Source organism: Podarcis pityusensis, assembly GCF_964106645.2.
Source record: "Podarcis pityusensis genome assembly, chromosome: 8".
Classification (NCBI taxonomy): Eukaryota; Metazoa; Chordata; class Lepidosauria; order Squamata; family Lacertidae; genus Podarcis; species Podarcis pityusensis.
The window spans coordinates 88,671,310-88,697,762 of NC_138033.1; the positions used below are offsets into that span (position 1 = coordinate 88,671,310).

The 26,453-nt window shown below is 45.1% G+C and overlaps 1 protein-coding gene across 1 annotated transcript in view; it reads left to right on the forward strand.

Moving 5' to 3' along the window:
• KAT6A (lysine acetyltransferase 6A) overlaps window positions 1-26,453 on the forward strand; it is an 81,521-nt gene that overhangs the window by 48,689 nt on the left and 6,379 nt on the right. The window contains exons 9-16 of the mRNA XM_081016433.1: window positions 5,006-5,121; window positions 6,436-6,577; window positions 7,088-7,249; window positions 8,948-9,041; window positions 13,278-13,509; window positions 19,517-19,718; window positions 22,338-23,042; window positions 24,197-24,494. Coding sequence (XP_080872559.1) covers window positions 5,006-5,121; window positions 6,436-6,577; window positions 7,088-7,249; window positions 8,948-9,041; window positions 13,278-13,509; window positions 19,517-19,718; window positions 22,338-23,042; window positions 24,197-24,494 — 1,951 coding nt within the window. The remainder of the gene's footprint in view (window positions 1-5,005; window positions 5,122-6,435; window positions 6,578-7,087; window positions 7,250-8,947; window positions 9,042-13,277; window positions 13,510-19,516; window positions 19,719-22,337; window positions 23,043-24,196; window positions 24,495-26,453) is intronic.

Here is a 26,453-nt window from a genome sequence, read left to right on the forward strand (position 1 = left end):
TTTACTGTCCGCAGACAGCTTCCAGGTCATGTGTCCAGTATGACTAAGCCACTTCTGGTGAACCAGAGCAGCGCATGGAAACGCCATTCAGCTTCCCACCGGAGCGGTACCTATTTATCTACTTGCACTTTGACGTGCTTACGAACTGTTAGGTTGGCAGGAGCAGGGACCAAACATCGGGAGCTCACTCCGTCTTGGGGATTTGAACCACTGACCTTATCATTGGCAAGCCCTAGGCTCAGTGGTTTAGACCCAGCTCTTATCCTAATCCAGCCTTTCCCATCTTGATCACCACCACATGTTTGAACTACAACTACCATAAAGAGAGTTTGAGTTCTAAGCATCTGGAAGGGACCAGGATGGAGAACGCTGTCCTTTAAAAATCCCATCAGTATCTCTCATGATAGAGAATTCCAAAGTGCTTTTAGCACAGTTTGGGTAAAGAGTAAATCAGTATGAATATTATTTCAAGACATAAGCTGGTCACCAGTTCCTGTTTAGCACTTTTATATTCTGAAATTAAATTAGAAATCTTTTCTACACAGTTACAGGGATAAGTTCTCTGTCATTGCAGTCTGTGTTAAGGGTGCATTTTTGGTCACTGAGGCCATTTATTTGGATTTATTTATTTGGATTTATTTATTTATTTATTTATTTATCTGCTCTATTCTACCCCCAAGGCTTTCCGACAGATGAAAGAATTTCAATCGAATATGCTATGGTTTATAAGACTGAGAATGAGTGTTATACCTGCATGCTCTTTTTTCTCTTGCACTGCACTGAAATACTTTCAGCATTCGTTAAAACCATTGTTTACTGTTACTTCCAAACTGGGAAACTGGTTAAATCTTAGACTACAAACAAAGTCTGAAAATGCAGTCTGAACGAGGTGGAAACACATGGGCACGATGGTTTTTCTCAGTCGAATAAATCATGGTTTTTTGGGGCCACAGTTATAAATATTTATGAACTGATGGCACCCCATGTTATAATTAAATTATAGGACTGGTGCTCGCACCACCAAACCTCATTTTGGAGTGTTATGAGCAAAACTTGTAGTTGGGTGCTCTTGCCCTCCCTCCAATCCCACAATGCTGCACTACATGGGGTTACCTTGCAATTCCAGCCAAACAGAGGCAGACTTTAACTCTAGTTGCCCTCCAAACCAGGCATGCAGACTGAGTTAAAGTCCTGCTTGGTAGGGCAAGCACAGTCCATAGTTTTTCAATTGAATAATTGGATTACAGTGAGGGGTAGAGGCAGGTGTGTGAGGCTTGTTGAACCACCTAAGTATAGCGTGGGATTGCACTTGAACTGAGCTGTGTGTGAGAGAAAGGAGGAGACTCAGATGCCACTTCCTGCATCTGAGCATTGAAAAGTGCCCTGTAGTTTATAGAAAAACAAAGGGGAAAAGAAATTGCTTTAAGCAAGTGTTTCTGTGTTGGCTAAGCTGACCTAACTGGCCCCCACTGAGGGACTACCTGCACTGACTTCGTAGTGCTGAAGAAATGTGGGTGTGTGCAAAGGGAGGGAAGGTAAGAGATGGACCTTCCATAGTAGATGAAATGCTTTTAGCACTTGTTTAGAACTTGATGTTTCCAAATGTCCTGGGATTTGAAATACTTCTGTCACTAAAAACAGCACTAGGAGCTCAATGTGAACACACACTACAGAATTAAAGGTGTATTAGGATGCAAGACATAATAGTAATATCACCACTAAGCAAGTCTTTTTAATGTATAGTTTATTTTTCTCAATATACAATGAGAGAAAAGAGTGTTGGAAGTCTAACCAGCATTTTCTCTCTTCCATTCACTCCTGAGCCTTTGCTTGTAGATGTAATTTGCAAAGCATCCTCAATTCTTCATAGTGTGTATAAGGAAGAAAATGTGTCTGGGGAGGGGGTGGGTAGAAAGGGAAAGCTATATTTTACCTTATACATGCATGAAAAATAACAATGGAGGCCAGAGGTGTGCAGATTGCCCCAAAGGAAGATAATTTCCTTAAGGGTTGATGGCCATGATTCTTCTTGCAAAACACCTTTGCCATATTTTTTTTAATGAATGATACCCAACTATGTTGTGCACAAAATAGACCCATTGAAATAAGCGGACATGAAATACTTGATTTCATTGCATCTTCCACTGGATAGCTCCCCATAATCTGGGTATTTCTAGATAGATAGATAATTTATTATGGTCAGAGACCAGCTTATAAAACACACTTGGGGGTACAGTCACAGAAGGAAAACAAACAATTAAAACAATGTACAACAATAAACTACCACAGGGAGTTGACCCAGAGTCACCCATGAAACCGAGTTTGGGGATTTTCTTAACAAACTAGTTTGAGTTGGGAGATGGTCTGCGCCTGCAGACCTGTACACAGAATCTGGCAACCATCCAGGTCGTCTTCTGATCTTTGCCTAACAGGAAAATGTCAAAATTTTGTGAGGTTAAAATATTTGCAAGGTTAAAAAGGTCAAATTTTTGTGAGGTTAGCGAACCTCACCAGTAGGGGATCAATGGTCTTACTACGTGCCTCTTCATAAGAGAGACATCTAAAGAACAAGTGTTCTGGGCTTCCTATCTCCCCCAGTGAACAGGTGCAAGATCTCTTAGAATATGGGACTTTTTAAAAGGCTCCTTCCAGGACTGGCGAGGGCAGAGCTGAGCTTCTGGCGAGTGTAAAAGCCCTTCTTGCATTTTTAGATACGAGAAAGACGAGATATGCTGCCAGTGCGGCTATATCTCTCTCGATTTCTCCAATTTTATAGTTGGGGCACCTTGAGCACTCCTGTTGTCTCTCGGTGTCTATAATTCTTTGCCTAACCATTGCTTTTGCCTGGCCCAACCCCAGGCTCAGAAGGGCTTGAGGGGCAAAACCCAGTTTCTGAAGGGTGTTCAGGACTGCAGTCTGCCAGCCTGACTGGAACTGGTCGCAGAAGATCAGTGGGGCTATCCCTTGGGGGGAGCAGATTCAGTGTCAGCCATTTGTAGATTGATGTTAGGCAGATAGAAGCCTCCACTCTCATCATCCCTGTTTCTAGTCTAACCCATGCGTTTGAAATGCATCTGGGGACTTGTAGGAGAGCTCTAAGGAGTTTGGATTGAACTCTCTCGAGGGGGGAGAAAGCAGAGGAAGGTGGGCCCAGAAAGGATCCATAAAGGAGCTGTGCCAACGTTTTGGCCTTGTATAATTTTAGAGCCGCGGGGACGAAAAAGCCCCCTTGTGCTCTGAAAAATTGAAGGATACAGTTTGTGGTATTTCTATATATTTCTTTTGGTGACACTTTTCTGGTTTGATGTAAATATTCTTGAGAGAGAGGTGTTGCATCTTGAGTTTTGAAAACTTACACAAAACAAAACGCTGTTTGTAGGTTTGTAGGTCACCCATTGCCTTTTGTTGCAGTTCCTAACCAGGTTCTGTGCTGTCTATTACAGGTGCACTTGGGATACAGGCCTGCCTGCCCCTGCTTCCTTCCCTCCCTTTTGCTTTTTCAGGAGTCACTTATTTCCTTGGATTCATTAAGTGGCTATTACCGTATTTTTCGCTCTATAGGACGCACTTTTCCCCCTCCAAAAATTAAGGGGAAATGTGTGTGCGTCCCATGGAGTGAATGCAGGCTCCTTGGCTTCAGCGATAGCAACGCGAAGCCTCCGACGCGCAGAGGGAGCGCTGGCTCCATGCTCCGGAGGCTTCGCATTGCTTTCGCTGAAGCCTGGAGAGCGAGAGGCATCGGTGCACACTAACCCCTCTTGCTCTCCAGGCTTCAGGGATAGCCGCCTGAAGCCTTCGGAGCGCAGCGCGAGTTCTCTCTGCGTTCCGGAGTCTTCAGGTTCCTTTCGCTGAAGCCAGGAGAGTCTTGCTCTCCCGGCTTCAGCAAAAGGAACCCGAAGCCTGCAGAGCACAATGGGAACTCGCGCTGCGCTCCGAAGGCTTCCAGAATCTTTGAGGCTGGCGGTGGGGGAAAGCAGCGCTTCACCCTACTGCCAGCCCCACAAGCTGGGGGGCAGCGGGAAGGCTGCATGCAGCCTTCCCGCTGCTCCCCGACTTGGTCTTTGAGGCTGGCGGTGGGGGAAAGCAGCACTTCCCCCCGCCAGCCCCAAAGAGCAGGTTGAAAGGAACCCAAAGCCTCCGGAGCCCAGCGGGAACTCCCGCCGCGCTCCTGAGGCTTCGGGTTGCCTTCACTGAAGCCTGGAGAGCGAGAGGGGCAGTGCGCAGCGACCCCTCTCACTCTCCAGGCTTCCAAGGTAGCCGCCTGAAGCCTCCGGAGTGCAGCGGGAATGTCCGCTGCACTCCGGAGGCTTCAGGTGAACGCACCTTGAATGTGCAGAACACACCTTGTTTTAGAGGGGGAGAACAAGAAAAAAATTCTCCCCCTCTCTGCGCAGCGCCCCTTCAGCGAAGCGGCAGGAGAAATGGAAGGGGCTCCGTTTCTCCTGCCGCTTCGCTGAAGGCACACTGAGCAGAGAGGGGAAGATTTTTTTTTTCTCGTTCTCCCCCTCTAAAACAAGGTGCTTCCTATGGTCGGGTGCGTCCTAGAGTGCGGAAAATATGGTAATTCCTTTAGATTACTCTTAACAGGCAAGCATAATGCTAAGACGGATTGGACTAGCATTTTTACTGGCACACCTGGCTTTATATTTTTCTTGCTTTGTGAATTACAGTGGTACCTCGGGTTACATACGCTTCAGGTTACAGACTCTGCTAACCCAGAAATAGTACCTCGGGTTAAGAACTTTGCTTCAGGATGAGAATAGAAATCGTGCTACGGCGGCAGCAGGAGGCCTCATTAGCTAAAGTGGTACCTCAGGTTAAGAACAGTTTCAGGTTAAGAATGGACCTCCGGAGCGAATTAAGTTCTTAACCCCGAGGTACCACTGTAGTTCAGTGGAAGAAAACTGTGCTATCCCAAAGCTTTTTCTTCTTTCCTGGATTGCTGGATCTGTTAAGTAGTGCTTTTGTTGTTGTTAACTTGGAGAGATATTTGTTTCTTTTACAGAAAGTAGGAGTAACAGGAGCCCCTGATCCACAAGTCCGCTCTCCATCAGTCATCGAGTTTGGGAAATATGAAATCCACACCTGGTATTCCTCTCCATACCCACAAGAGTATTCCAGGTACAACACAGGCCTCCTCTCCATTATACAGTTTACATTATGCAGCTGAATGTTTAGCAAGAGTAGGAAATAAAGTGTAACTATGTGTTAAGCCTGACAAGCTCATACTGTAAAGACATGCTCTTCCTTAAAATTAGGACTGGATGTCCTCTGAACAAACCAAATGTGTAACCAAGTTAAATCATGCAATGTATATTATATATATATAGGTATTTGCTTGTGTATCATTTTTTTTTTTAAGGTTGAAGCTATCAAAGAATTAATATATTTTAGTAAGCACTGTGGCATGGGGGGGGGGGGAGGAAAGAGCAAAGAGCATGGAAATTTGAGTGTAGTGGCTGGTGTGCAAAAATAGTAGCAAGGATTGGAGACACAGGATTTTGAAACTGCCCGGCCCCCCTCAGATCCTTCTGCCACTGATTTTCTTCTTGAAGTAAAGGCATTGCATTTGCAACTGTGAGGGTTGGCAACTTGATTTTAAACAAACACAAGCACAGAAATGTCAGCATGTCAAATTGTGTTGGGTTCCTCGTTTCTCTGATCATCTTCACATACAGTATAGGTACAGATCTGCTCTACTTATAACCAAGGAAAACCAGACAATATTTAGTGATAACTGAAAGAAGTATTCAGAATAATCAGAGCTGAGCTTCCTCCTATCTTTGGGATTAACATACTGAAAGACTTTGTTTTGTTAAACATTTTGTAGATGTAAGTGTTCTTTATTTTCTGTGCCGTGCAGCAAAGAAACAGAAGAGCGGAATTTCTATTTTATTGAAATTTGTATGATGGGGAGGGTCATAGCTCAGTGGTACAGCATCTGCTTTGCATACAGGAGGTTCCAGGTTTCATCACCAGCATCTCCAGGTAGATTTAGGAAGGCCCCTTGTTTGAAACCCAGGGGAGCGCTGCCAGCCTGTGGAAGTAATACTGAGCTAGATGGGCCAATAAGTCTGACTTGATAATAGGCAGCTTCCTATGTATGTTCCAGTTGCCAGTTGCATAAATTAAGGGTACTGGAAAGGGGCCTACGGGGTCCCTTCATATCCAGTGATGGACACCCTTGGTGAACTTTAGGCTAGAAGTAATCCTAAGAGGTCTTTGTTAAGACCCTCAGTCTCAGTAACTGAATCCAACCAAATACACATTTTAACCTGCTCTTATGCTTTTTTTGTTTCTGTATTGCCTCCTGTATACCCAGCTTTAAGACAATGGACCTTTATGGGAATTGCCACAGTAGAGATAACAGTACTGATTGCCTCAAGTTGTAACCTTGCAAAACTGCTCAATTCATCCATGCCTTTAATATTGCAGGCTGCCTAAGCTGTACATTTGTGAATTCTGTCTTAAGTATATGAAAAGCAGAACTATCCTTCAGCAACACATGAAGAAGTGTGGCTGGTTTCATCCCCCAGCCAATGAAATTTACAGGAAGAGCAATGTTTCAGTCTTTGAGGTAAGTGTCAAAGATTATTAGCTGCTGTTTATGTCCCTGCCTGAATCTCGGGCATAATCTGCTGTGAGCTTCCCAGAGAAGAACTGTTGTAGGAACCTAATTCCCTTGTAATGGGCTCTAATCATGGCTAGAATCCCCTCTTTGGGAGGCTGAGGGCAGCCCAGTTTTTAAAAAACAACAACCCAGAACTGTCTTACTTTTGTAATATTTCATGAGTGTCTCATTCCATTCAGTAATGATTGGCTGCAAAACAGAAGTGTATTGGCATTTTATGTTGTACATCCCTCTTAGGAAAAGGTTGGTAGTGTGAGGAGCGCTGGCCGCTTTGGGCTTCTCCTCAAAGTGACTACTTACCTCAGGCTGCATCCTTTAGTTCTTGAAGCTACAAGTCCTTAGATGGTTTGTGTCTGTTTGGTATAATCCTACTTGATTTAAGCAAATCACTTTGTGTTGTGGCCTGCTAGCAGTTCATGAGGGATAGTATCTTGACCTGTTCTCCATTTTTCTAAGGTGGATGGCAACGTCAGTACCATTTACTGCCAGAACCTGTGTCTATTAGCAAAACTCTTCCTGGATCACAAGACGCTCTATTATGATGTGGAGCCATTTCTCTTCTATGTGCTGACGCAAAATGACACGAAGGGTTGCCACCTGGTTGGCTACTTCTCCAAGGTGAGCGGTGGGGGGGGGGGGGTCTCCACTTGTTGGTGTCCTGACAAGACCTAAGGGAACTATAAACCAGGAGCATATCTATCATGCACTTTTAAAAAAATCTGCACCAAGTTAATCCAAATACTGGGTGGTGAAAAGCTGGATTCTGAAGCTTTTGCTTAATTGATTGCTCTGTTTTTGCTAATCACGAGGAGAGGCACAAGGCACTACAGGCCCTTGCTTAACTCCTGGAACTTTTCCTGCTGACATGTGCAGGAGCTTTGGCCATATACTTTCCCATGCCTATGCTTGCACTTAAAAGAAAAAAGGCTGGGAATGTCTTTTTGAGACTGAAACTCTCAGTAAACTGAATTCTGCACCCAAAATTGCATTCCACACTTTTTTGTGCTTGTGTGGATTTGCTTCATACACACAACCCTGACTATGGCCAGATACCTAGTGTGTGCAAAAAGACTATAAACTTTCTTTTGTTCTTCCTGTCAAGTCTTGTGTGTGATAAGACTGGCTATACCTCTGGAAAAGTCTATTCACACTGGTATGACTCGTATCCAAGAAAATATAATTGGATTTGAATTGTGTGTAAACTGAAAGTCATTTTTCAGCAGATCTAAATTTTCTCCCTCCTTAGTGTAGTGGATCTAACCAAACTAGTGTCCAGTCACACTTCTGAAGTGATGGGTATAATTTTATGGGTTCCAAACAGCCTTTAAAGTTCTGCATAAGCAGAATCCAGGGAATTGAAGCAGTTAATCAAAGCAGCTTTCTTTTTTATGCTGTTGAACAGAGTGTATTCTCTAAGGAGCATGAATTCCAGCCTGGCAGCTCTGAGGGGAGAGGGTTTTAAATGACTTCCTAGTCCCTTGGGTGGTGAGGAGGAGAGTTAGTTGGTGAAGTAAACATTAATTGTTACCTCCAATGAGCTTGCTTCTCAAATCAGATGCTGATCTCATTTCAGAGCTTTTGTTTGCATTTTGGGAAAGAGACCATGGAGGTTGAATGTGGCTTTAGTATTCCTCACACAGGGACAGAGAGTTACTTTGAAAGGCCCGTCTTAACACCCCCCCCCAAAAAAATAGAAGTTGTTTTTTACAACACTTTCAGAAAAGGAAACAATGTAGCCTTAATCTATGGCCATCCTATCCCCCCCCCACAAGCCCACCTGTAGATGGACTTTTATTTTGTCTTACCCCCACCCCCCACAAAGGTTCTTTATTGCTTTGGAAATCTCTGAGGATTTGAAAAGCCCTTTGTAGAGAAGTAGGGAGAGAAGTTTGCTGTAAGTACAAGGTCCTGAAATGATGTATTACAGGGGAGGGGCCATGATTCTGGTGGTGGTGCAGGTTCATTCTTGAGCATCTTTAACTAAAAAGGATCACAGGTAGCAGGACTGGGAGGGCCTATGTGACTGAGACCCCGGAGAACCACTGTCACTTGGAGTGGTAGACATTACTGCACTAGGTACATGAATGATACAGGTTTACAGAAAGCAACTTTGTGTGCTCAGTGACAGTTCTCTCTTCCTTTTCCTTCCTGGCTGTGATCACAGAGGTTCAGTGGCTTGATAATGCCTTGTGTTCTTTCCTTGGAGACTTGCTTTTGGGGTGATTGTGATTTACCCCAATTAATTCCTCATCGAGAAGAAGTTCTTTTCCATCTTGCTAATCTTCTGTGTTTGTGTGTGTGTGTCTCTCTTACTAGGAGAAGCACTGCCAGCAGAAATACAATGTTTCCTGCATAATGATTCTTCCCCAGTACCAGCGCAAGGGCTATGGCAGGTTCCTCATTGATTTCAGTAAGCATATTCTCATTTTTCTGCCTTTCTCTTCAGCTTCAGATTAAAGTTTATGAAACCATGCAATTCCCCAGCACTTTATTTCAAGAGCATTAATTATCTGAAATGCCTATTTTTTGGGATTCTGGCCAGCATCCTTTTCCCAACTGCTTTCTTGCACCCCAGATGCTTGCACACAAGCCCCCCTCCTCCCCCCATCACACTTCAGCCCACAAGGACATCTAAGATGGCACTTCAGAACTTGCTCTTCTTCCCTGCTTTCCTAGCCATGTGGAGAGGCAGAAATTTTATTTGTATGTTTAAAAGGCTATTTATATCCTGTCTTTTCCACTACATCGTGCAAAGTGGCTAACAAACACATCAAATCATTTACCAGTAGTCTTTACCCTTTTCACTCCTGGGACTCACCTGTAGCATTTGAAGACCCACTTCTTATTTATTTGACCATATATTTGTGTGAATTTATTGACAAACAGTAGCATAAATTTATTACGCGTTTTGGCTGAAATACAACCTGATTAGGGAAAGTGACCAGTTTGCAAATCTACTACATCAGTAGATGGGTTTCTTCTTTCAGAAGAGAGTAAAGCGGACCATCAGGGCCAGCCCTGAACAAGGCAGCTGCCTCAAGCAGCAGATGCTGGGTCTGGTGAGGGTACCCATTTCTTCTGAGCCCCCTGACCACTTGGCCCTATTAGAGGAGGGAGCTGTGTGTGCCTCAAAGCCTGCCTTGCACCCCAAAGCTTTCCGATGTGGTAGAGGTTGCTGTGCTGTTGCTAGGTGCGGAAATAAGTTTAAGCTGCCAGTCAGGCTGGCTTCTGTGTGTTCAGTGGAAGTGGGCACCATCTTGCCTTTCACTGCAGACAGCAAAACATTTTTAGCTGGCACTACTGATGCTGTGGTGTAAACCACTGAGCCTTGGGCTTGCCGATTGGAAGGTTGGCAGTTTCGAATCCCTGCGACGGGGTGAGCTCCCGTTGCTTGGTCCCTGCTCCTGCCCACCTAGCAGTTCGTAAGCACGAAGTGCAAGTAGATAATAGGTACCGCTTCTGTGGGAAGGTAAACGTCGTTTCTGTGCGCTGCTCTAGTTCGCCAGAAGCGGTTTAGTCATGCTGGCCACATGACCCGGAAGCTGTCTGTGGACAAACACCAGCTCCCTCGGCCAGTAAAGCGAGATGAGCACTGCAACCCCAGAGTCCTTCGCGACTGGACTTAATTGTCAGGGATCCCTTTACCTTTACCTTTACTGGTGGTTATGACATATCTGTGCAGCTGCTGCTGTTTAATTTCCCATTATAAATGTTTGTCTGAAAAATGAACGTATCTCAGTATACATGGCTAATTTGAGTTCTATAACTTGTGGAAATGTAGGCATTAAATATAGAATTTCCATTTTTCTGTTCAAATTAGTTTTTTCCTAAATATTCAAGAAAAAATATTAATATTACAAAGGAACAAAGGCATATATATCCTTAAAGCTTATAGGATCGTCGCATAAAGGAAAACAAAGAAGCAAGGTGCGTTTTCTGGAGGACTCAATGCCAGTGGCATCAAACGCAAAGGGAATACAGCCACGTTGCTTTCTGGAGGGAAAGCAAAGAGCCAGTTCCAAAGCTAAGCTAACTACCTTTCGCCAAGTCCTTCTATCTTTTATATTCTATTTTTATCACTGACCATCACTTCTGATGGGCATCTTCCCATTTGGTGAGGAGTGAGGCCCACATTATTCACTCTTACAGGAATGCTGATGCTCACTCACTCATCGTCAGGAAAAAACACATGTACTGTAGAACCGGGCGAGGGGACCTCTGGCTCTGACCATTGGTCATGCTGACTGGGGCTGATGGGAGTCAGAGGTCATCTGCAGAGCCATAGGTTCCCCATTCCTGCTAAAGAACTTCCAGCAGCAAAACCCTTTCATTAGCATTCTTTTAATACAAAAGTTTGCCCATGTACAGTCTGCTTTAATGCTTAGTTTACATAAGTGCTTGAGACAGTAGCTTGAGACAGTAGCTCCTTCATTTGCTTTACTATCACATTGCTGAGACTGATGTGCAAGTTGAAGGTTTGTGAAAAGTCAGCGGATTATGAAGGTTGGTTGGTTTTGTATTTGAACTTACAAATGAAGAGTGGAGGGAGTTGATTCAAACAGAATTTTTAAACAGACAGGTGAATGGTGAGCCCTGCTACCTGGGCGGAAGAGCATCTTTGGTGAATTCTGCACCTGGAAAATCAAGTTGCATCTGCCTTTTAGTCCTCACAGTGGTATCGTGTAGCAGCCCTTGGACTTCATAACTTCAAAGTTTGACTAACGTAATGTAGTGTCCTTGGGATCACCTACAGAGAAACCCTGTGTCTCTCCAGATGTCTCTGGGCTGACATTCCCATCAGCCACATGGCCAGGGGCCAAAAATGTCGTTGTAGTCCAGCAACACCTGTAGAACAGGAGCAGGAGGTTCCTCCAGGCCTGTTTTTGAAAGTAGCAGCTAGAATGTAACCCTGAAACTTGCCTGCTGATGAGGACAAGTCATAGGGAGTGTGAACTGAATGGGTTTTCCATGGCCGACAGAAGCTTCATATCACCTATATATTTCACGAGTAACTGTTAGACAACTTGCTTCAAACCAGTAGGCTTGGCTAGATCACCCTGTTACGTGACAGCAGCCTTGTGGCATGATAAATACATTACAAATACATTTTGGCATATACTTTTGTGGACTGGGGTCCACATGAGATCTGCTATAAAGTCGCTCACATCAGTGGCTTTTGGATCATTCTCTGGAAAGTAAGGGAAGAGAAGGAGATGAAGGCATATGTTGAGGTAGCAAAGGTAAAAATAACATGTCTGATTAAAAAGTGAGTCAGTTGTTAATAGTTGTATTCTGGATCTAGCAAGGATGAGTGAATCGACAGAGTCAGCCCTGTGTTCACACAGCAGGAGTGAAAGAGAGAAGTACTGTTGGAAGTACTAAAAATAGTAAGAGGGCCAAGAAAACGTAATTTGACCAAAATACTCTGGATAAATTAAGCATTTGAGATAAAGAAGTGCCTGGATTTCCAGTTCCAAAACCATCTTGTGTTGACCTAGAGGGAATTTGCCAGAAAATGGGATCAAAATACGTTTGGATTCCCTGTTTTGAGCATACCTATACAGAATCTACATTTCTAGTCCTGTAAAATTGCTCTTAATTTCCAATAATACATAATGTGTTCCCCTGTTCACAGTTACAATGCCCATTATTTGGGCACCTAATAATACAAGGTGCCATTTATGTTTGAAATAATTCTTGGAACATCTAATTTCCCTGATTAACAATGACAGAGTTCACGCACATCCTCTATTAGCAACTGCTTCATTAGGATGGTCTAAAGTGGTTTGGTCATGTCATTGGTTGTGGCCGTTTGGAGGCCCCACCTATCTGTCCTTGCCTCTCATAGCAAGCTCAGCTGGCAAGTGCCAACGGGATGATGGCCAAAATGGAGCTGCTAAAATACAAGAGAGAGGTATGCTTTAGGAAGAGGGAGGAAACCTTAAGGTTTGCAGAAAGGCAAACAATCAATAGAGGGTGGGGAACAAAAGGGAGGGGGGAAATTCCCCAAACTGTGTGAAGAATGAGAAGACTTAGTGGCAACTGTGGCCGGGGTGGGGGGCAGGGGGAAAAGGCCATGATTTGTTGACCACAACCCTGAACAGGAGGAGCTCTGCTCTGCAATATTTTTTTGCAAGTTTCACTTTTTTCACTGTAACAGAAAAAATCTGCCACCTAGTGGCACTGTTTATATCCAATTACAGTCAGACATATTGTAGCCTGCAAGACCTTTCCCACTGATTTACCAGCGTTTGCTTCCATGATCCCATGGGAATTGGTGCTGAAACACTTCTTGGTGGCTGGGGGGGGGGGGGTTGGTTGACCTTTTCCGAAATCAAAGGTCTTAATTGGAGGGTGTTCTACATTTCTGTCCATGTTTCTGAAAAATTCAAAATGCCTTCAGCACAGATTAGAATCATGTATCTCCTTGTACAGGCGGCTACCTCTGTGTGGAAGGGGGCGGGAAATGCTGGTGACCTCTGGAGAGAAGAGCTTCTGGGTCCTGTGAGAGCCATTGGCTGTTTTTGTTGACTTAAATTCCAGTCAGAGTGCCTGACCCTATAGCTGAATAAGGAGCAGACACTCAAACAGGGTAGGCTAGCTTCCGTACAGAGCCCAGTCCTAAGTGTTTTCTGCTTTCTCTCAGGTTATCTCCTATCAAAGCGTGAAGGCCAAGCAGGATCCCCAGAGAAGCCGCTATCAGATTTGGGTCGTCTCTCTTACATGGCTTATTGGAAAAGCGTAATCTTGGAGTGCCTTTATCACCAAAATGACAAGCAACTCAGCATCAAGAAGCTAAGCAAGCTGACTGGCATCTGCCCTCAAGACATCACTTCCACCCTGCATCACCTGCGAATGCTGGATTTCCGAAATGATCAGTGAGCATCGTAGAATTGGAGGGCCAGAAATGGCAGGGTCATAATTACTGTATTTTTTGCTCTATAAGACTCACTTTTTCCCTCCTAAAAAGTAAGGGGAAATGTGTGTGCGTCTTATGGAGCGAATGCAGGCTGCGCAGCTATCACAGAAGCCAGAACAGCAAGAGGGATTGCTGCTTTCACTGCGCAGCGATCCCTCTTGCTGTTCTGGCTTCTGAGATTCAGAATATTTTTTTTTCTTGTTTTCCTCCTCCAAAAACTAGGTGCGTCTTGTGGTCTGGTGCGTCTTATAGAGCGAAAAATATGGTAAAGACATGGCTGTGCCCAATGGTAGATTTCAGTGGAAGCGCTGCAAAAGTGCAGTAGTTTTGGGTGTAAAACTCTGCTTCCTCTTAAGGGGGACAGAAACTCAAATCATCCAAATTTCTCACCCTTACTGTTCTGGTACACTGCTTTTAAAGTGAGGGCAATTTTAGAATGTGGGAAGTAGAGCGATTGCATAATTTATTTACTATAGTCATATTCTGCCTTTCAGGGTATGGATCTTTTCAAGGTGGATCAAAAGTAATATCAAAGCAGGCTAATGAAAATCACATCCCTCTGTAGAGGGACGGGGGCATTCTCCCGCGCAAGCGAGATGGTCTCAGGTGGGGCAGGAACTCAGCCTAGTGCCGAGCGCTTGATGGTGCAAACACTGACTTGCTTAAAGGCAGTTAAACAGTTTCTCTCCCTCTGAAGCGCCAGTTTTAATTCTTGCCTGACTCAAGCCACTGCTGAAGCCAGTCTCTCGTGTCTTTTTTGCTGACTCTGAAGCTCCTCTTTTCTCTTACTTGTTGGCATTGCCTGCTGTGATTGTGGTGTTGAGGAGTTTATGGTGGGGCCCTTGGAGTATGTGTGACTTGCCTATTAAGGAAATAGTTTTCCCCTGGTGTGTGTTGGGCTCATTCAGTGTGAACTGTTTGTGTGTGTGATTTAACAGTCCGTTTTTTAAAAAATAATTTTTATTTTCCATTAAAAAATATATAGTCACATCATTATTATCCACTTAACTTCTTTGGTTGTCTAGAGGCTATAGACTTCCTTCCCTCCCACCTCTTGGCTTTCAAACGTAACCTTTATATCACAGCATTTTATATATTTTCCAATTCTAATATAACTCATTACAAAATACCTCAAAGTTTAAATAAAAGTAGAAGGGTAAAAAATTTCTTATTACAAGTCTTCAGATAACCCTACTCATGTTGTTAATTGCATACAATGATCTTTCAAATATTGTGTAAATTTACTCCAGTCTTTTTGGAATACTTGGTCATGCTAGTTTGGATTTCCCCCGTCAGCTTCACCAGTTCCGCAAAGTCCATCATTTTCATCTGCCACTCTTCTATAACAGTCTGTTTTTTACCTTTCTCATAGAATCATAGAATTGTGTTGGCAGGGACCCGAGTGTCATCAAGTCCAACCTCCTGCAATGCAGGAATATCTGCTAAAGTGTCCATGTCAGATGGCCATCCTAACCTCTGCGTAAAAACTTCCATGGAAGGAGAGTCTGCAACCTCCTGAGGGAGTATGTTCCACTGTCAAACAGCTCTTACTGTTAGAAAGTTCTTCTTGATGGAATTTCCTTTCTTGTAACTTGAAGCCATTGCTCCTCTTGAGCAGGAGAAAACAAGCTTGCTCCATCTTCCATGTGGCAGCCCTTGAGATATTTGAAGATGGCTCTCATATCTCTTCTCAGTCTCTTCTTTTCCATGCTAAACATACCCAGCTCCTTCGACCACTCCTCAGAAGGCTTGGTTTCCAGACCTTTGATCATCTTGGTTGTCGCCTTCTGCACATGTTCTGTTTAAGTTTAGGCCCAGCCCATTTTCCTCCCCATGTGCTGCTTAAATACAAAAAACAAAAACCCACCCCACCATTTTGTGTCTGTTCAGTTCTTCCTGGTTTTCTAACAGTCTGTCTCCCTACAATCCTGTCTCCCAGGTTGCGGTTATTTTTGCCCCATACCTTTTCTGGCTTGGGGGGAAATAATTAGAGACTGTCAGCACCTGCAGTAGCAGCATGGAAGTTAATAAGGAAGCACCAGCACACAAGAGACCTGGAAGCATCTGTGGCAGCAAGCATAACACCTAATTTAACTGCTGCCATTATGTGGATCCCTGAGGGGACCGAGCATGAAAGGCTTCATGTCGGCAGCAGCTGCAGTTCTGGTGCTTCCTAGGTAGGCAGTAGCCACTGTTTGTGAACTTATCAGGGCTTAGCTAGCTCACCCCAGGTCAGCTGCCACTGCCTTTTGTGGGAGCAGTCAGTGTGTAAAGGCAGAGAAGTAATGGCAGGGAAGCCCCTGCAGAAGCCCCAGTCTCAATCCTTGTCCAGTGGTGGCATTGAGAGGGCACAGCAGTTTTCACAATCCTTGATGAGGCTTTGTCAGAGGATGAGCTGCTGAGAAGGCAATGTCAGACAGTTCTTCAAAGGGAATTGGCGAAGGAGACCTTGTTTCTCAGAGGTTGTTCCACTGGCTGTGACCACCTGGCATTTTCCAGGAAGATGCAACGTTCTGTCACAAGGCCCATTGCTTCCTCAACACCTTTTGTGGTTGAACCTGACCAAGTGAACACAAGTGCCTGCCTTCAGATTTGGTGAATACCATTCTAGCCTCACGCGGGACGCGGGTGGTGCTGTGGGTAAAACCTCAGTGCCTAGGACTTGCCGATCGCATGGTCGACGGTTCGAATCCCCGCGGCGGGGTGAGCTCCCATCGTTCGGTCCCAGTTCCTGCCCACCTAGCAGTTCGAAAGCACCCTTAAGTGCAAGTAGATAAATAGGTACCGCTTTATAGCGGGAAGGTAAACGGTGTTTCCGTGTGCTGCTCTGGTGCCGGTTCGCCAGAGCAGCTTCTTCACGCTGGCCACGTGACCCGGAAGTGTCTGCGGACAGTGCTGGCTCCCGGCCTCTAGAGTGACATGAGCGCACAACCCTAGAGTCTGTCAAGACTGGCCCGTACGGGCAGGGGTACCTTTACCTTTACCTTATTCTAGCCTCAAGATATCCTTCTCCAATTTGTGTTTATCGTTCAGCATCGTCAGCATTTCTGCACTGGTGCAAGCAGAATCGAGTGCAGCTGGATAGGGCTAGCATTAGAGATTTTCTGCCCCCCCCCAAAGGACTTACACCCCAACACATTGTGAAGATTGTCATCAGCATCATGGTCTGTCTTGTCTGATATTCAGGAGCTTTCTTTAGGTGCTCTTCCTTTCCTTAGTTTCTTAAAGAGGCTACAATGATAAATCCACCCGTACCCGAGGTGGAATTGCATACAGAGCTAAAGACTCCGCAATGACCAGCATTTAAACATTTAAAATCAGTCTCTACGTTTGTTACCAATTAAGGTTGTATTTCTTAACACTGTTACTTCAGCAAGGCAAGTTTCTCAACTGAATACGCTATCAGTAGCCAAACACCTTTATGTACTGTATCAAGACCAAGTAGTATTACAGACTGATTCTTCTTTTAGTCTGAAAATCAATACACATTTTCACGGACAGTAAGAGCTCAATCTTCCAACTTTTTGTCCTTCACCTGAACATCCTACAGAGAAGGCATGGCATTCTCTGGATGTGAGAAGATCTTTGAAGATTCACATTGCATGTACAAAGCCATTTAGACAGTCATTATTTGCATCTTCTCATCCAAATGAATGAGGAAAGAGAGTTTCAGATTCCACTTGGTCTTAGTGAGTTAGGGTCTGAATAAATATGCCATATAATGTGTTGCACTTGATGCCACCATCTAAAATTACTGCACACTCAGCTACTGGGGCAGGGGCCAAATGAGCAGACCTCTTCAGGAGGTTGCTACACATTTACAAAATGGATTTATATGCCTTGGCTGAGGCAGCTTTGGGGAGAAAAGTGCTGCAGCACGGACTCCTAGACCAATAGGCAGCTAAAGCCTTCCCTACATGGGTACACTTTTGGACACTCCATCTGAGACCATCTTACATGCACAAGAGAAGGGACTGCTGGTCTTAACTGAAAAAAAATCTGTGCATGTAATGATGGTCTCTGGGCTGCACTCTGTATTTTACAGTGCCTACTGGGGTGTGAGTTTGTCATGGGAACAATAGCGTTTGTGCAGTTGAATGCTTGTCTGTGTTTTTGTTTCTTTTGTGTAACATTTCTGCTCTTAAGCTTTGTCATAAACAAAAACTAGTGCTACAGAGGGAAAGAGACAATTTAACTGCTTTTGAAACAATTTGTGTTTATGCCATAAAACACATGGGGCAGCTCACATCTCAACTGAGACTATATTTACATGCATAGAGAAATTTCTTTCAGGTAAGACCAATGATCCCATATAGCTGAAACATTCTCTAGTATTTTCTTCATCTGTCTGTCCCAAAATTTCTAGTAGTCACAGTGCAGGCATTCAGTGCCTTGTCCAACTGCTCCCTCCACCCTCCAGCATAGCTAATGGCAACAGGAAACATTGTCGTAACATGTACAGACCTTGTGTTGAGTACATTGAACAGAAGAGTACAAGCCCCACTGAAGCAAACTAAATCTGTCACTTCTGCTGAAAACGCAATTGCTTATTCTCATAATTAAAGTAAAGGTAAAGGTACCCCTGCCCGTACGGGCCAGTCTTGCCAGACTCTAGGGTTGTGCGCTCATCTCACTCTATAGGCCGGGAGCCAGTGCTGTCCGCAGACACTTCCGGGTCACGTGGCCAGCGTGACAAGCTGCATCTGGCGAGCCAGCGCAGCACACGGAACGCCATTTACCTTCCCGCTGGTAAGCGGTCCCTATTTATCCACTTGCACCCGGGGGTGCTTTCGAACTGCTAGGTTGGCAGGCGCTGGGACCGAACGACGGGAGCGCACCCCGCCGCGGGGATTCGAACCGCCGACCATGCGATCGGCAAGTCCTAGGCGCTGAGGTTTTACCCACAGCGCCACCCGCGTCCCATTCTCATAATTAAGGCTAACTAAAAAGTAATTCTGTACTCAGGCAATCAGAATTCTTCACCAAAAGCAGCTGAATTCTGTAATTCTAAATCCTGCAGATCAATCAAATTTGCATGTTTCATTTATTTACTATAATTTTAGCATTGCAAGGGGATATAAACACTACCATGTGATTAATATGCTGATTTACTTTGATTTCTGAGACATCAGCACATTTTCAAACAATAGGGATAGAAATGTGCATTTTATTAAATCAAACCTGAGATTTGGAAGCTCAGCTCAAGCTTTTTGGCTTTGGAGCTTATTTTTATTGCTAAAACACAATCATTGCATTGCAGGATTTTGGGTTTTGAGATTGTTGCAGTTTCAGCCAAGGCACTAAGAGCCTTCCAATGCCTTCAGCCTGAGGCACAAGAAGCCAGAAAAACTGGTAGATATATTTTCTTTTCCTGCAACAGATGCTTAGCTGCCTTTAATGATTCTTCATTACCTTGCACTCTGCATCAGTTCTAGTGTCATCTCAGTTTGATTCTGGGCTGCAAGTTTCAAACGGAAGTGAGAAAGAAATGTCCTACACAACTTTTTTTCAAAACTTCACATGAGTCACTGTAGTCGAAACAAAATAAAAGAATTTCTTCCAGTAGCACCTTAGAGACCAACTAAGTTTGTTATTGGTATGAGCTTTCGTGTGCATGTGTGTGCATGCACACGAAAGCTCATACCAATAACAAACTTAGTTGGTCTCTAAGGTGCTGCGGGAAGAAATTCTTTTATTTTGTTTCGACTACAGCAGACAAACATGGCTACCTACCTGTAACATGAGTCACTGTAGGAATTTTGGAGCTGACTTTAACCTATTTGTGCACCTCAAATGCTGTTTTGATCTGTTTGCTTCTTGATGCAACAGACTATGGCAGCTGCTTAGTAATGTGACAGTCTTTTGGGCATCCTCCTGCTGGTCACTCTTCCTCCCTGCATCCGTACGTTTGTTACCTGCACTTAAACGTCAACATTTGGCTGAATCATTTTTTTCCTCATTCTCAGATTTGTGATTGTCCGGCGGGAGAAGCTTATCCAAGACCACATGGCAAAGCTGAAACTGAATCTCCGGCCTGTAGTTGTAGATCCAGAATGCCTACGCTGGACTCCTGTCATTGTCTCAAACTCAGTGGTTTCAGAGGATGAAGAAGAAGAAGCTGAAGATGGGGAAAATGAAGAGCAGCAGCAAAGGGAAAGAGAGGTAGAGGTCAGTGTGGAATAGATATTCATATATGCATGCAATTGTGGAGTAATTAGCAAAGCAGTCACATGTGTGCCCCGTATGGCAGAGGGATGGAAAGGTAGCTTAAAAGTGCGGATGGCTAAAAGCCAGCTGGAGTTGCTAAGGAACGTAATGGGAAAATTGGATCCCCTTCATCTTTCCATCAAGCCTGTATTAATTTGCCCTACCTCTACATATGCCACATTGGGAGGAATTTTATTTGAAAAGGTGGGGTAGGAACAAATAAACACGAAATTTTGTTATCCTGAGCCCAAACCATTATTTATTGTTTAAATTTATATCTAGTACGTCCTCCCAAAGGAGTCCAGGGAGGCAAACAAGAAAACACAAAAACTAACAAAATATTTAGATGTTAAAAACATCTGAGAACGTTTAAAAACAGCCATGTATCCTCACACCTAATAATTTCCAGGTTGCTAGAAATAGGAAGAGAGTGGTGCAATGATTAGAGTGTTGGACTAGGACCCAGGAGACCAAGGTTCAAGACCCCACCCCCACCCCCGACCGTGTAGCTCACTGGATGACCTTGGACCAGTCCTTGCCTCTCAGCCTAATCTACCTCACAGGGTTGTTGTGGAGATTATATTAGGGGGAGAACCATGGACACCACCTTGAGCTCCTTGGACAAAGGGTGGGATATAAACACATTAGGCTAGAAAATTTAATTAGTATGTTGTAGCCATTAAATACCTGGACAAATGGAAATGTTTTTAAAAACCTCCTGAATGCTTTGGAAGGTGTTCCATAAGTGAGGAACCAATACTGCAGTGATGGCCAAATTTGGCCATCCAGCTGTTTTGGAACTACAATTCCCATCATCTTTGACCACTAGGTCCTGTTACCCTGGGATGATGGGAGTTGTAGTCCCAAAACAGCTGGAGGGCCAAGTTTGGCCATCACTTCAGTACTGAGAAGGCCCTGCCCTGGGTCAACATCAATCAGGAAGTCCCCAGAAGGGGTGGCACTGCCAAAAGGGCCTGCTTTGATGGTTTTCTGGCCCGAGGTGGTTGGTTTTGAGGGAGGCTGTCTTGGGTCCCAAGCCCTTTAGGGTTTGTTTACTGGTACAAATTCAGACTGGCAGCCAGTGAAGCACTTTCAGGACCAGTGACACATGGTCCTATCAAATTGCCCCACTCACCAACCTAGCAACCTTTTTTTGCTGTAGCTGCAGCTTCTGGATTGTATTCAGTCACTAGAGCATGGGCAACTGAGGTCAGGCTAATAGCTGGCAAACCAGCCTAATTTGGGTGCAATCACTCCTAGCTGTAGAAGCCACCTGGCTGGAATCCAGGAATGCTCTCGGACTGCAAACCTGTTCCTTCAAGGGACAGTGCAAGCTGTCTACCTTATTTCTGGACCCGAGAATCACCCACTGTTTAGTCTCAGTATATCTAGCTTATCACTTCAGCCAGGCACCAGTCCAACCCCACAGCTTTTGCTGATTTAGATGGAAGGAGGGAGAGGAAGAGAGCAGTGTGATATTAACATATAAATGTTGAATTAGCATATGAGACACAATGGACCCTGTGGGACCCCACAGCTCAGAACTCATGGGGCTGAGCAACATTCCTCTAGTGTTACCTTCTGGTAATGACCCTGCAGGCAGAAGCAGATTTGCTGCAATAAGGTGCCTCTAGCTCCCAACCCCGATTTGTTTCAAAATGAGACTATGGTCAGTGATGGCAAAAGCCATTGAAAGATCGAGGGTTGTTCCCACCTCTTGGTCTCTCTCTTCTGATAAAGGCAATCAGTCAGGGCAACTGAGGCTGTTTTGATGCTAAAAATGGGCATGAAATCAGACTCAAATGGATTTAGATCATCTTTGCCCAGATACTAGAAATGAAATACTAGAGACTGAGATGAAGAGGGCATGTAATGGTCTCACTACTACAAGTGTTTTGTTCCTGTCATCAAGCTGCAACAACTACAAAAGATCTCGCAGGCTTTGCTCCTTTCTGCACTCAGACAGAAGCCTTCCTACTCTGCAACCTGAGATCCTTTAACTGGAAATGATTAAGACTGAATCATGGAACAGTGCTTGTACTATTATTGAATAATGGGCTTAGGTCTGAAAATTTGGCTCATCTGAACTTAAACCCCTGGGGTCTATTGCACTCATGAACCCAGTTTCGGAATAAAAATATTCCCTTCATGGCCTATATAGTGACGGGAAATTTATGCAGCCTGGATGGAAAGATGGATGGGATTGTTCAGATGAGGTTTTCCATGATCATTGGTAGGCCTGCACAGGAAGTGTAGAAAAATTGAGGCCAAGGAAGGAGAGCAGAAAACCCCGGGAAGTAGTGGTGGGGCCCAGGAAGAGGGAGTGGGCTTGAGGGTGGAAGTTGGCTAGCTAATGGGGAGGTATTTGGGAGAGGAAAACTGGAGGGAAATCGGAAGAAAGGAAAGGTGGACATGACCAGGAGTTGTGGAATCAAGGAAAGATCAAGATTGTTCCAATCTTTGGCTGCAAGCTGGTACTTTAAATGCAGAACCAACTTTCCCAGCAACCTTATGTCTGTAGGAAGTAACAGTTGCAAGAAAGTCTTAAATAAAATAGCTTGCTTTTTTTCTTTATACCAGGTGATCAAATCTGTATCCTGGGAGAAAAAAGAGAGAGAGTCTTACTTTCCTCTGGAGAGTGAAAAAAAGCCAGACATTGTTTCTCCAGCCAATTCTGTGCGGCCAAACAAACAAAGTCTTCCCCTTGCTGGTCTTCCTGCAAACAACCAGATGCCACGGAGAGGCCGTCGGAAGAACAAACAGCCGCGGGAGTCCTTTGCAGAGAAGGATTTGAAACTGCTTTTAGAGGAGAAGTCAGCCATGGCCAGGGGAGGTCGCTGTGGAGAGTGTCAGGAAAAGGCGGTTGCGGCTGCTGCGGCGGCTGCAGCTGCGGCCGCTTCCCGAGAGAGATTTGGGGAGACTGAAGAGAGAACCACTTCCTCCCAGGGACAGTGTGGCAAATGTGAGGAAAAGTCCCCGGCTCCCCGGGGGCACTTTGGCAAAGATGAGGAAAAGTCCCCCATCTCCCATGGGCAGTATGGCAAAGGGGAGAAGCCCTCAGTGGCTCAGAGATACAGTGAAGTGTGGAGAGGGCAGCTGAAGACCCACGAACCCCTGAAAGGCAGACTCTCCAAGGAGTGCGACCGAATACCCCGGCCACACCGCGAGGGTGAGAGGACACTGCCAAGGCACTTCAGTGAGAGCAGCGAAGAGGAGGGGGAGGAGCCTGCCAGCCCCTGCTCCACTTCCCCACCAGTTCTCACCAAACCCACCTTGAAGCGAAAGGTATGTCTTTCTCCCTTTCTGTCTGCTCCGCAGCTGCACACAACCCTGAGCTTTCTCCTTGTGTTGGCTTCTGCTTGCCTGTTGAACCTCTCTCATTCCCTGGAGAGGTTCCTGAAAAGCTGTTGCGTCTGTAGGCTTTATGTGCATGTGTAAGAAGGTGATCATATTCAGGACTGTGTATGCTTTTAATAATAATAAGCCCAGAAAAACTTAATTTTGTAATTTAGCTTTTTGCAAATTTACTGTTTTACAAGTAGCAGTTCTGGGAGGGAACTTTCACCCCCCCCCCATTTTGCTAGTTAAGGGAGAGACATGCAGGGCACTGACATCCCACTCACAACCATTGGGACTCTTATCCAGCAGGTCTTCTGGCTTCTGAGATTTTAGCAGCCATTGCCTATACTTCCAAACACATGTTAAGTCAGACAGTGCCAGAAACTTTGCTGCTTTTTCTTTTTTCTAAACAAATGCAGAGGCTCTCAGGAAGCAAAATCTCAGCCCACTGCTGCACTCCATTTGTTTATTCTGCTCAGCTGTTGCAGCATGCACATATTGCTACTTACATATTTGTGAGATGCATATTCTAAAGAAAGGGTGGGAAGCCTGTGGCCCTCCAGATGTTGGTGGACTCCAATTCCTGTCAGCCCCAGCCAGTACAGTCAGTTATCAGGGATGATGGGAGTTGTAGGCCCACAACATCAGGTGGGCCCCAGATTCCTCATCCATTTTTAAAGGTTTATCTTTGTGCCAGGGAAAGGCAGTAGGTTTAGACTTTGAAAGGGGGCCCTAGGGGACCCTAGGATATTGAGGACCTCTCTCTATGGGCAGAGAATGTCTCCAGAGGCCTCTTCGTTGCAGCTACAGTTAGTTCTCTACTATCCGTATTTTGATGGTAGGTGCAGAGGGGGGTCTGGCATGCCCTTGACACCGGAGGGGGTGGAATATGCCAGTCCTGAAACTGGAGTACTGACATGTTCTCCAGTCGCCTCCCCTCCTCCTGTCCTGGCCAATGTGAGCCCAGCTGGTGGCCATAGGAAATGACAGTGGCCCTCCCTGGATGTCTCCTCTCCGCATGCTATAGGGCTTCTCTCTCTTGCCTCACTGAGTTGTGCTGTATGTAACCATCTGTCACTTGGTTGTGGTTGTTTGTGCAGAAGCCCATTCCCCGGAAGAGGCGGGTCCGCAAGCGCAAATATCACAACAGCAGTGTTGTGACAGAAACCATCTCTGAAACGACTGAGGTCCTGGATGAGCCTTTTGAGGACTCTGATTCTGAAAGGCCCATGCCTCAACTGGAGCCCACCTTTGAGATGGAGGATGAGGAGGACGAGGAAGAAAGTGAACTATTCCCAAGTGGATATCTTCGTCGCCTCTCTCCCCAAGGCTCCCTCAGGCACAGGCCCTCCTCCAAGAGAGGATCTCAGGGTGGAGAGGAGTCCGACGATGCCACTGGTAGGTTTCTCAAGAACAGTTGTCAGTGGGTGCTTCAATGCAGTGTAACTTGCCATAAGAAAGGTCGCTAACTGCTCCCTCCCTGCACTCGGTGCCCATATGAAACATGCAAGATTGCCCAGTCCCAGGAATACGTGAGCTGCGACAACTAGGGAAGAAAAGGTGGGGACAGCATGGATGTGGGAAAAGACAAAGGACAAGGGCTGCCAGAGCCCTTGGACCAAGGGCAACCTGTGACACCCCCCCCCCCCGGCTCGGGTTCTTGGGTTTCCACCTCCCGTTATGGCAGGCTAAAACATCCAGATGGCCACAGGTTCCCTGTTCCTGCCATGGATGGCAATGAAACTTCTATTGAAAGAGATGAGGGCCAAGGCCAAGCTCCAGGGGGCCAGCTGGTGACATACAACCTGCTTAAGGAACTGGGATGAACTCCATGGCTTACTGGTAGGGGTGGGGTGGGGGAATTCAACAACAACAAGAAGCAATCTTACCAGTGCAGGCATCTGTTGTCCCTCCTTTCACCTGGTGGTAAGAAAGTGGAAGGTAAAGCACCCACTTCCATCAAATAGCCCATTAGTTTCAGTGTGGTTCATTTAGTTAGATCAGTCTGTCACTGCAAAGTAGAAGCACAGGCATTTTGAGTCCTGTAGTCAGCAAGTATATGCTGCATGAACCAGAGGCTCTCAGCAACCGGATGCCATCTCTGACTGGCCTAGTTTTGTTTATATCCAAGGCATTTTATCAGAATCGTTCTTTATAGCAATCCTTTCCTGTATTTCAGTCAAAAGCTTACTCCTAAGGGGTACACAGAATGGACTGCACAGTACATAAAGTGCAATGTCCTCTGCATTGGCTTTAGATTCCACAAGAGTAGATTTACAGGAATCTCATTAAGTACCTTCTTTCTAGATTAGCGGAATACCTTTTCTGGAATCAGCTGTAAAAGCATTCCTCAGAGAACAGAATATAAGATCATAAAACTAAGTTACATAATAGAAAGCAATATCATTGAGGATGTTCTGTGTCTACCTGTGTGTCTGATCATTTATCTGTTTTAGCTCTGCAACCCTCCACTCATCTGTTACCAAGCCATTATAAGACAGTAGCAGTCCACATTTCTTCATCTAATAGGCTGTTACCTTCAAATTGCATTTGTTCAGTTCCATAAAAACTGGAATTGGTTCATTCTTCACCCCCCTGCCACTCTCCCTTTGTCGTCGATGACATTGTGGGAAAGTTCATGCTAGGCTGTAGCTTCTTAACCCTCTCCAAAGTGCTTTTGCATCTAGTCTTGAATTTAGACTATTAAGCTGCATTTAACCTTTAAGAGGTTAAACGACAGTCACTCAGCCCAGATGGCCCTGTTAAGTGTAGTTTTGTAGTAACCTGTTAGGCAGATGCTTATGCTCTCTGCATGTGAATGAGTCAGTTACTGTGAGATACTTGGCTATAATGCTCGATTACCTTTTTTCAAAACTGCAGTACAAAACATTTTAATCTACTTCCACTGATTCCTCCTCCTTCCAGTAGAGCAGCCTTTTTCAGCCTTGGGTTCCTAGGTGTTGTTGGGCTACCGCTTCCCTCATTCCTGGCTGTTGCTTCTGCTTGCTATGGATGATGGGAGTTGTAGTCCCAACAATATCTGGGCACCCAAGGTTGAGAGAGGCTAGTATGCCACATGGGAGCAGCTGTTGGCAAGATAGATGCTGTGGATTGAATTAGGAGGATTGAGGTGTGTGGAAGATCCTACCTTGCAGAGGCTTCCACAACCCACAAGGAAATGATCCTCTTGTGCAAAGGTATGAATTATTCTTCCAGTTCTTCTCCACCTCCCAAATTGGATAGCCATACTTGCCTCCCTGGGCTGCTATAAATAGTACTAGTTAATGCACTGTGAACATTGGAAATGGGCTGTATCAGTGAGGGTTAGACAATTTGAGTCTGAGCTCTAAAGTATGA